The 12,211-nt window shown below is 31.1% G+C and overlaps 2 protein-coding genes across 2 annotated transcripts; one reads left to right on the top strand and one right to left on the bottom strand.

Moving 5' to 3' along the window:
- Window positions 1–2,631: 2,631 nt before the first annotated feature.
- LOC103308369 (putative nuclease HARBI1) lies at window positions 2,632–3,495 on the top strand. The gene has a single exon (XM_008181612.1). It carries the CDS (start codon window positions 2,632–2,634, stop codon window positions 3,493–3,495), a length of 864 nt encoding a protein of 287 aa, XP_008179834.1.
- A 2,550-nt stretch (window positions 3,496–6,045) lies between these two features.
- On the bottom strand, window positions 6,046–7,538 carry LOC103308370 (piggyBac transposable element-derived protein 4-like). The gene has a single exon (XM_029492050.1). The coding sequence runs from the start codon at window positions 7,209–7,211 to the stop codon at window positions 6,060–6,062; it is 1,152 nt and encodes a 383-aa protein (XP_029347910.1). The 5' UTR covers window positions 7,212–7,538; the 3' UTR covers window positions 6,046–6,059.
- Between the last annotated feature and the right edge of the window lie 4,673 nt (window positions 7,539–12,211).

A 12,211-nucleotide genomic window follows, 5' to 3' on the forward strand; every position in this document is an offset into this window, starting at 1 on the left:
CTTGTTTTGGATACCTAGATAGCGCAAGTGTTGACAAGAACTCGAAGCCCCCGTACCCCGGTCATTGTATACATTAAGTAGGATTTACCTCTCACACCCTCCAACCTTATCGTTTCCAGTCATGTATATCATAATTCGTGTCACAAAGTGTCGTACCCCTGATACAGGGGTGGATAGGCCCATGGGGAAAAAGGATTTTCCCTGTGGGCCCCCATCTATGTTTATGTTGGGGGGCCCACTCAGGTCTACACTTTGTTTTTTCGCAGAATAAAATATTCACCAAATAGGAATAGTTTAAATTTATATAAATTATTATTACTTACTGTTATTTTCAACAATATAATAATAGCAAGACAAGTTAAGAATTAACATTTTTATATTAAATAAATAATAATAATAATATATTTTTATTATACTTAATTTTATTATACTATTATTATTAATTTTATTTCGTCATAATATGCCGTTTCTCCAGCCCCTGACCAAACTAAAAATACATTTTCGCACAAAATATTGTATTTATAGGTGAAGGTGTTAGATTGAATATCTATGCGAGCGAAGTGAACAAATTTTTTTTCAGTTTGGGGGCCCCTTCAAATATTTCCCTGTAACATAAATACTACCTATCCATCCCTGCCCTGATAATACATACTATCTATGTTTATAACCATTAAATTGGTAAATCACGGTTTAAGATAATATAAGGTTCTATGCATAATATGATAATTTACCAACATTTCGCTCATAAATTTAAATAATATTATAATTATTAGGTATTTTTTTACAATAAATACAATTATTACAATTACAATGACAATTAATCATAGGTCTCAAATATTATAGATTGACTGTATACTATTAAAATCTTTGGTGGTTTTTTGGTACAGAAAATTGATAGTTCCTAAAATAACATTGTACTGTGATATATCCAATGGAAATCAATAGATAATTAGACAATATATTTAGCTGTATGTGTATCTGTCATCTGATCCATCTAAAGCTGGAAACGCACCGGCTGCTACATTTTGTTGCGCAACGCAACATTCTGTTGCAAAATATATGTTGCGAAACAAAAAAGAAACGCACCGACTGCAACAACATTTTGAAATTGTTTGACTACAACAAGATTATTTCAGTATATGATTATCAGTTGTAGTAGCAAGTGTAGTTAAGCTAAGTATTAAATTATTAAGTATTTAGTTTAGTACAAGTGTTTAGTTTGTTTCCTACTCCACATATGGATAAAGAAGTAGAGGTGAATATTTTGTTGTGGCAATTTTTGGAGTTTTTGGAATTGGAAAATGATAAAAAAAATAGATTTTGGGTTCATCCAATCAACCAAAAGAGAAATATTTCCGGTTTTATTCATGAACTAAGAAATGATCCAGAAAAATTTTATAACTACTGCCGAATGAATATTACAACCTTTTATGAGCTTTTGAGTCTAGTTGAAGACAGAATAAAGAAGTTGAATACAAATTTTAGGAGAAGTATTCCAGCTGAGGAAAGATTATTGATAACAATAAGGTAAGTTTTATAGTTTATTTATTTTTGTACTTAATTTTTAAAATACAATATTTTGTATAGCAACATTAGGTATATGTTAATTTATTTATCATGATACATTTTACATAATTACATATATGTATCATATTGGAAATTCGATTGATTTTGGTGTTGATTTCGGAATTCTTGTTGCTGGTCTTCTGTACTTGGAGGTCCAAAATGTATACGTCCAATCGAAGGTGGTATCGCATATGACGCTGAAGTGTTATCACTGATGTTGGAGGGTGGTCCAGATGAACTGCTACTGTAAGCAGTATTCACAACGATTGGACCTCTTGGATTCATAATTTCAAAATCCTCTTGACTATCGAGCATTGAGTTTAAAAGTTCCATCACTTTTGCTTTGAAATAACGCTGTTTTCTAGAGTTAAGCTTGTTAACATCAGGCACAAGACTTTTAAAGAACGTTAATGTGGGATCCTCTAATTCTTGATTCTTTCTCTGAGATTGAACTTGAGCAGTGACCGTCTTAAGATATTCAGCCATAGGACCTGCGACGACTTCAGCAGCTGAAGACTTATTAGTTTTATTCTTTTTTGTTTCCTTTGACGAGAATGATGTCGGAGTGACGTATTGACCCTCAATATTGTCTAATCCTGACTGAGACTCAATTTCTTCATAAAGAAATTCGTTACCGTCCTCACTAACCCCTACCTCCAAATTTCTTACTTCTTCACTAACCTTCGCCGTATTAGGTGCAGAAATGTTACTTATAATTTTTTTTTGCGGTCCAGCGTAATTTGATAAAAACGACATTGCATCGGCCAAGTGCCACTTTTTCTTCTTAGCAGCAGACCCACTAGGAGCATTTTTTACTTCTCGAAGATACCTTGTGTAAGCTGTTCTTAAGGAATGCCATTTGGACTTACATTGAATAGCTAAAACCGAAATAACAATAATATTTTTAAAGTTCGATGATTAAAATTTAATGATAGTTAATATTTTATTCAATTTTAAACATTTTAAAAATAAAATGATAATTTAATAAAGTTTATAAATTGAACTATAACCCTTTATTTCAGATTTCTTGCAACTGGCGATTGTTTTAAATTCATCCACTACAATATGCGCATTGGTGCTACGACAGCACGAGAAATAATAAATGAAACTTGCATAGCTATATGGGAAGTACTTTCTCCCATTTATTTAATGACTAACCCTACTCCAGAAAAGTGGCGAAATATTTCCGAAAAGTTTGAGGAATTATGGAACTATCCAAACGTTTGTGGCAGCGTGGATGGTAAACACATTCGTATTCAACAGCCATACCACGGAGGATCGGCTTATTACAATTATAAAAATTATAATTCAATAGTACTACAAGCAGTCGTTGATGCGGAGGGTAATTTTTTATTCGTAGACGTAGGAGAAGCGGGTAGACACAGTGATGGAGGTGTATTTGCTACTTCAAATTTCGGGAAGAATTTTATCGAGCAAACATTGAACTTGCCAAAGCCACGAAAAATAGATCCCGCAAAAGAAATTGAATTTCCTTATGTATTTTTGGCAGATAGTGCTTATTCTTTGAATAAAAATATGATGAAACCTTTTGCTCGATCATCACTCACGTCAGACAAAAAAAAAATTTATAACTACAGACACTCCAGAGCTCGTCGGATTGTGGAATGTGCATTCGGAATGATGTCAAAAAAATTTCATATACTCCAACGGTCTATGTTAGTCCATCCTGATTTTGCAACAATAATAACTTTGGCTTGTTGTGTGTTACACAATATGATTAGAAAGAAAGAAGGAATAATTAATGATGTACACAGTGAAATGATAAATGTAGAAGAGTGTGATGTAAGCAGGGAACCGACAAGAGCAAGAGCTTCCCGAAATGCATATCAAGTTCGAGAAAATTTCGTTGATTATTTTGTTTCGCCAATTGGTTCAGTGTCATGGCAAGAGTATATGGCTAGACTTTAGACGTTCGAGATGTTTAAAAAAAAATTATAAAACATTATAGCTATTATCATAAGTTGTTTTTATCACTTTAATATTTTTAATTCACAGTCTGTTTGTAACTAATATATAAATATATTTATATTATATTATTATTATTTATTCATCACCACCACGTCATTTTCCTCTAACTTTCTCATATTTTTCTTTCATATCCTTCTGCTGACAAAAAAAGCTGGACAATAAAAAGTAAATAATGTACCTGTAACATTTAACTCTTGTCCAATTTCGCTCCACAATTGGTTTATGACGTCCTGGTTGTGATGCTCTTTTAAATTAAAATTATATATGGCGGGTCGAGCCTCAACAAGCACGAGCAGTCGATCCGCGTCAATATCCATTAGTATAAAGTATTAGTATAAGTACAAGTATAAAAAAATATAAGTAAAATTGTTTTTACTTTTTTACTATTTATTATAATATTAACACAATATAAACAATATAGCTTTAAACGTGTACGCTATGGGCGTTGCGAACAAACTGATGCAAGAGGTCTTCGGCAGCGCAACGGCGCACTCGTGTTGCGATACGATGCGCAACGTTTCGAAACAGTGTCGCTAGTATCATTTGATTCTACAGAAAATGCGGAACGTGCAACATTGAACTACGTTGCGAGACGTTTCGCAACAAAATGTTGCAGCCGGTGCGTTTCCAGCTTTATAAGCATTACATTCTAATTTATGGTTCGAACATTTGCGAACAACGTGCAACGCTTAATTAGTTAGAGATGGCAACTTGTTATCAATTACGGCAACTGTTACAAACTGTTCTCAAAAAATAACAGTTAAAATCATAAATTTAATATTTATGGTGAAAATAACAGTTACCTACTGTTGTAGACTTATTAGTGTTATTATTTAGTGTTATTAGAAAAGAACAAATAAAACAATTAAAAAATATCAATAACCTGACTAGTAACGGCTAACAATAACACAACACTATTGATAACAGGGTAACAGAGAATAACACCAGTGCACGGACTAAGATATAATAACTGATATGTAATAACTGTTATCAATCAATGTCCCTGATATTTTTTATCATCACTAAATAAGTGCAAGTGTACAAATACACAAAAAGCGCTTCGTATAATTCAGTTTTTAATTGGTTATATTGGATCAACGACCGAATGAAAATAAAAAATTTAAACGCTGCAATCCTTAAAAATAATATTCTTAAAAAATGGAAATTTTGAATATGTTATAAAAAGATTTAATTTAATTTAAATTTTTTTATTTTCAGTACTAAAAAATAAACAAAGGAAAAAATAAATTATACATGTAGCGCTAGGGTCTATAAATGATAAATAAAAAAAAAAATAAAAAAAAATTGATTAGAAAAAAAGTTATTCCAAAAGTCAGTTTTATCGGTTACACCCTGTATACGCAGTCGATTAGACCACCACCGTCGTTATCATTTTGTTATTATCAAAAACAAAGATGTTATCATATCTTATCATCCATTATAATAAATACATACATTACATTATTTCATATAATATAATATAATAACATATTATTATATAAATTGTATAATAAATCTTTTATTTTATAATATAGGCACCTATACTTAACTGCTAGTAGAATTTGATGCATATTTTGCATATACAACAATTGCAATTTTCTTAACACATGTAATCTAGATTACAATATATTTTAAAATATGAAACCTTAAAGTACCTATAAGACGGGACTTCTGGCCATAGAAATGGAACTATTTAAAATAGTTAATATTTAGTATTAACTATTTAATATGTTATTAATTAACTGAAATGGAACATTAATATAAATATAGTATCTTAAAAAATTTAAAAATATAACCCTTCGTTAGGCGCGAGGTATATTGTTACTTATTCAGGCGCGTGGTCTACACTTGTAGACCATTTTAATTTATGACCAATTCAATTAATTTTAATTATTTTTGTTTATATTAATAATGTAAATTACTTGTATGCATATAAAGAATCGTATGAGCATTGAAATATCCAAAATAATCCATAAATATTTGAAGAAAATACAGTTAACTTGTTTTTAGTAAAATTATCATAATTTCTTTCATGACATTTTTATTTTTAGAACTACTTACCGAAATACCTTCCAATCAGTCTGAAAACTATATATATCTTAAATTTACATGTTTACAAAAGACCCGAAACAAAATTAAAATGTATTTTTATATTTTCTTACCAGTTATCGTCGAACAAATATAGGTATTATAACTGTGATTTTATTATTGGAAATGATAGTGTATATAAGTTTTGGTGCTTATTTTTCTTGGTAATCATTTCCTCTTGTTAACTAAATTCCATAATATTGGTATAAAGTACGAATTTTATAGTACATATTATGAAACAACATGTAATGACCCAGTTGGTACCTATATTAATAATAATAACATATTTATACATATACTATAATAGTCTAAAGATAAATAAACATAATTATTAATTTATTAAATTATACTTTTCTTTTAATTTACGAAATATTGTATATAATATATAAAAAAATTGCAAGCATTATAAATACAAATTATTCATTTAAACAATTTACACAAATATCCTTCATATGCTCTTTACACGCATATTTTCGGCATTGGCCACAAAATCTTCTGGTTGATTTGTTTTTATTTCGTGGACATACATAACATCGACCCACATAATTTGGAAGATTTTCTGGTATTACTGAAATTGAAGGCTCTTCGATACCTAAAAGTGCACGTGCACGTCGTCTTAATTCTACTGGTAGTTTAGTAATCGTTGATCTGTACTTAATTTGAGGTTTCAGTAGTTCCCATGCAATATTTTCAATAAATTGCCGTCTTGATATTTTTGAATTTAAATTGTTTGCTTTGTATATACAAATAGCATTTATAGCAGATATGTTCAGTAGATCATAAAAAATAACCATTGGCCATCTACGAGTATTCCTAGCCACATTGTATTTTTCACATAGTTGGTCTACTAAGTCAACACCGATCTTAGTTTTATTATAAAAAGTAATCATTTCAGGTTTTTTAGCATGATTTTCTTCGTCAATTGTGTCGTCATTGTGCATACTTGACACAACTAATACAGCTTTATTTTTTTTGGGACAATATGACACTAATGTATAATCTTCTTGAAATCCAAAAATCGAGCTATGCAGTTCTCTATTTTTATTTGGTAAAAACTCTGATGGTAGTTCTCTTTTATTTTTTCTTATAGTGCCTGTATATGTTAATTTTTTATTGTGTTTTAATTTTTTTATTAGTGGAAAACTTGTAAACCAGTTATCAGCGGTAATATTTCTGTTGCTTCCTTCTACTGGTTGTACAAGTCTAAGAACAATATCTTCACCAGAATTTTTACATTTATATGGCCCTTCAGGTTGAGTACCTACATAAGCTTCAAGATTAAATGTATAAGCTGTTTTGGCATCAACTAACGCAAACATTTTTAATCCATACTTGGCCGGTTTGCTAGGAATGTATTGTTTGAATGAACAACGACCTCGAAACGCTAATAATTGTTCATCAACCGTTAGATATTCACTTGCTATAAAATTATTTTGAAAATTCGCAATAAAGTATTCAAATACTTCTCTTATAGGTGCTAATTTGTCGATTTCTCTTCTTTCATTTCTATTATTTATGTCATCAAAACGGATGCATCTAACTAAAAATCTGAAACGTTTTTCACTCATTGCTAAATAACATGCTTCAACTCCACTACCTCTAGAATTATCCCAAATTTGATGAGCATTTTTTCTCGCACACCTCAAAGCCCCAATCAAAAATAAAATTCCAATAAATGCATTAATTTCTCTCTCATCAGTCAATCTAGCGTCAGATTCACGTTGAAAATTTGCTTTTATACTTTCAATGTATATATTTGTCGAAATGGTGATTAAACGAATTACATTCTCGTTTATAAATAATTTTAAACAATCAATTTCAAATTTGGCATTACGTGCATTTTGTTTAGGACTAGGTAAATGTGTAATAATATTATGGGAACGTACTCGAATTTGCATATTTGGTTTGTTTTTCTTCCATTTTGTGGTTTTGTCTTTCCCCAAATAAAAGTTATTATTCTGAACGTTACTTACATTTTCATTTGTTTCATTTTCCGAAATATCTTGCTCTGATTCTGATTCGTGATCACTTTTTTGAGTAGTATCAATTTCTTCGTTGTCACTTTCATCATCCGCTTCACTCATTTCATCACAACTTGACAACTCATTAAGCCAATTTTCAACAATAGATGGGTCAAGCGTTGAATCCACATGTCTTTTTTTTTGTGAAGACATAATTTATCTATAAATAATAATAATAATTATTATTATTATCAGGGTTGGGATTTTATAGCACTTAAAATTGCATAAATATGCGCTATAATATGACCTTAACTTTCGCTAAATATGCGTTAAAAATATGCAATAAAAACAACAAAATATGAAAAAAAGAAATTTATTAAGTAATTACTTACAAATTTGAAATTATTATAGGTATTTACTTAAGTTAATTATCGCTAAATATGCGCTAAAAATATGCAAACAACAAAATATGAAAAAAAAAGCAAATTTGACCCATATTCGCTTAGAAGATAATTTAGAACGAATGTTTTCCATAGTCTCGTTATATATATTATCCACATATAACTTTCTTAACGTGGTTTGATCTGGAATCGGATTTTTCATGTACGTTTCAAGAAATTGTCGAAATATTGGATTAGATAATTTATTTAAAGGAATGTTTGCCGCTATAAATGCTTTACATAAATCGACATTAAAAGAGTTTTTTTGGTAGCTCGTAAGAAACTGTTGTTTTTTTTCAATTTTATTTTGATGGCGCTTCGTTGCTTTAATATGTTTATCTGTTTTTAAGTGCTGAGTTATGTTAAATTTTTTTTCACTGTTCACTTTACACTCACATAATTGACAAAATAATACATTGTCATCTACCTTAAACACTTCTTCGCCGAACTCTGATACAAAATTATTGAGTTTACACGAAAGAGATGATTTAACTTTTGGCATTTTAAAACAAATAGTTACTACACATAAACGGCGAAAATACAACGTAACACACGAGTACAGGCACACGAGACGACTATATAAAATGAATAATACAACGTTGATAATCGGCGATTAATAATCGCAGTAGAAATCGACAAAAAAAACCCAACAAAATTAGCAGATAACAAAAATTAGAACCAAATATCTAATACGAAATTATCGTAGTATTATATAAAACCTATATATTAACGCTGTACGGCGTTTGCATCATCGTAATCGGCCTATTAACTTAATCTATAGGTACATTTACAATTTATTTGATAATTCAATTGACAAAAATCTAAAAACACGTTTACTATAATATAATTTCATAAAATTTTGACAGATTTTGATTCAAAAACAAGTAAAAATGCAAAAAAGTCTCAAAAAATCCCAAAAAAGCAATAAAAACTAAAAAATCGTAAAATATGCAAAAAAAAGCAAAATAAAATTTTTAATTTGAGTTCTCTGTATCATGAAACACATTTTTAGCTTACTCTGCTATTTTTTAAGCATCTCATAAGAAATATGCAAATGCTATAAAATCCCAACCCTGATAATTATTATATACCTTCAAAATGCATTAACATTTTTACGTATACATATATTTTTATTACTGTTTATGTTTCGTTGAAATTAAAAATTTTAAAAACAAATGTACTTATTAAAAAAGAAATAAGAATATTGCAAATTTATAAAAAATATAACTTAGTAAGTCGCGTGGTCTACAGTTGTAGACCACTCAAAATATTGTTGATATGTTTCGTTACACAACGCTCGTCAACGGTCACGGTCATACTAATTACACTGTAGTAAAGATAAACAACAGCTACTATAAAGTACAAGGTACTACAAGCTATTTATAAATACTAAAATTGTCAATATTTATAGCTGGTCTACAATTGTAGACCACGCGCCTAACGAAGGGTTAAAGATTTTTGGATTTTAATTAATTAATTTCATAAGTATTTTGAAAAATATTCTTGAAGGATTAAGACAAGAGAATATAAACCTGATTGAAATGCTGTTTTTTTCGTTTAAGCCAGGGAGGGCGAAACGCCCCCCCCCCTGTTATCGTTTGTATTTTCGACTTGAGTTTCCTCATCTGAGTATACTCTGACAAGTCCCTAGTTGTCGACTTTAAGAAAATGTGTTTGTTTTCAATGGAATATTTCCATTGAAATGCTGTATTTTTTCGTTTGGAGTAGAGAGGGCGAAACGCCCTCCCTAGTATCATTTGTATTTTCGACTTGATTTCCTCATCTCGTAAACATCAGAGTATACTCTGTATAAATCCAAAGTGTTCCTACAATTCTGTATAAATCCTGATGTAAATAAACATTAATGTTTAAATGCTGTATTTTTCGTTTGGAGTAGAGAGGGCGAAACGCCCTCCCTGTTAGCATTTGTATTTTCGACTTGATTTCATGTACTAGAAATGTGTCTTTATAACATAAGTATTTTGTGAAAAATATTTTAATTAATTAATTTCATAAGTTTTGTGAAAAAATATTTTGGGGGATTTTTTCAATTAGATTTGTGAAAAAATATTTCAATTATTATTGCAATAGGATTTTTAGAAAAATATTTTAATTATTATTGCAATTAGATTTTTAGAAAAATATTTTGGGGGGATTTTGCAAAAAATATTTTAATTATTATTGCATTTCAATTTTCTGAACTTATGAACATTGGGTTTTTTCTGAACTTTTATTGTTATAAAAGGCACTGCGCCAGGAATGGTACATATATACTACTGGTATCTGACCTAAAAGTCAAAAACCAAAATGGGGGTGGGGGGTTGCCCCGTTCCCTATCACGGAAAACTGTAGCCCTGCACTAGGGGTACCACTAGTCGTTGCCCCTGGGGTTCTGCGGCGTTTCTCCGCGGAGTTATGCTTAACTCAAAATCGGGGGCTTAGTTCCCAACGGTGGGAGAATATGCGGTTCGCCCAGAAAATGGGTTTCCCCTTGGTCCGGGGGCTGTGCCCCTTAAACCCTAGGAGTTATGGCCACTTGAAAATTTAAGGAGGGGGTAGTATACCACCTATACCAGCCACTTGGTGGGGGACTTAAGTTAAGCCTGAATTACGTAATAACGATTCCGAACGTACCTCGTCAGGCTCTTGACACCTGGTCTCGTAGCTGACTAAAATCCAAAAATCGCTCGGCAATACCGGCGGGTGGCCGTGTATTGCTTATGGGACTACACAAAAATGGACCCCACGGGGGGGGTTTTAAGCAGACCGACTCAAAGTCGACACCGGTCTGTTCGCGCACTTTTTATACACAAGTATGCACTTGAAACGTACAAAATTCCTGACGATTCAGGGACTTAGGACGTCTGCAATGAGAACCCGCTAGAGGGCGCCCCTCGGAGCAAGATTAACACGAGCAACACACGTCAATTCGACTCCACAGAAAAGTGGACACAGTTATACTACATAATAGTTGATATTTTATAATAATGTAATATATACCGGATAATTGGTACATGGACGCTGTGGTGGATCTAACCGGTGGCTAAAGGGACCTGCCGCCCATAGCCAATATCAGATGTATTAACATATGGTTTGACGTAAACTCATGAGTAATAAAATAACATAATAAAAACATGTTTGCCCCCCGTCCACACCAAAACAAAATCCTAGATCCGACACTGCATGGACGTATCGAATGGTTGAGATCCATTGCAATTTCAACGTTAAAAATGTTTTCATACCATTCAAATTTAGTTTAGTAAAAACATTCTACATTAAGTGTATACAATTATAATATAAAACCATAATAGAAATTCCTAAATAATATATATTTTATACCTTTAAATTTGATAATAAGTCAATTCAGTGCGCTCTAATATTTTAAATTATAGAGTAAAATAATCTATTATTAAGAACGTAAAATTTGCTATGTTGTAAGACAGAGATAACACGTGGTTATAACGTCAAGCTGACAAATTACCTAATGTGCCCAGGGTCGTTGGGGGGGGGGGGGCTGTGGCAGGGTGTGCAATGCCATCACTAACTTAAAAAATGTTAACAATTGGCCTGCCATTAATACTCCAATGCGCCGTCATAATTAACTTATACATGTTTTCATATATAGGTAATATAAAATATATATATTTTAAGTTTTTGTATATGTACAGTAATGACATTAGCTGGTTGCTTTAACTGCTTATAAGCTTTTAATTCTTTGAATTGCTAGCTATTTAAAAGTTGCATTAGTCGTTATGAGTTTCAATTAGAATTATAAAAGGGAAGGAAAGAATATTTACATAGGTTTGCATAGGTTTCCTACATTTATATATATATAAATATATATTTTTTTTAATGGCCTGGTGAAATGTCAAAATTGGCCTGCCTAAAAGTTTGCACACCCAAAAAAAAAACTGAAATGACGCCCCTGAATGTGCCCAATTAAAATAGTAATAAGTATTTAGGCCCAATATTATAATAATAATATTATTACTATTACATTATTATTACTGACATCAGATCAGTCGATCAGTGTTATACGGTTGTCTGATTCGTGTATGATGTGTACCTACTTATATGGTAACCTGTTAGAAGGGTTTAAGCGATGTACGAGACAAATGCCAATAATAATAATAGGTAATTTGGTCGACTATATCAGCATCACGAGTT

The sequence above is a fragment of the Acyrthosiphon pisum genome, unplaced genomic scaffold (genome assembly GCF_005508785.2).
Source record: "Acyrthosiphon pisum isolate AL4f unplaced genomic scaffold, pea_aphid_22Mar2018_4r6ur Scaffold_20700;HRSCAF=21879, whole genome shotgun sequence".
NCBI classification, from domain to species: Eukaryota; Metazoa; Arthropoda; class Insecta; order Hemiptera; family Aphididae; genus Acyrthosiphon; species Acyrthosiphon pisum.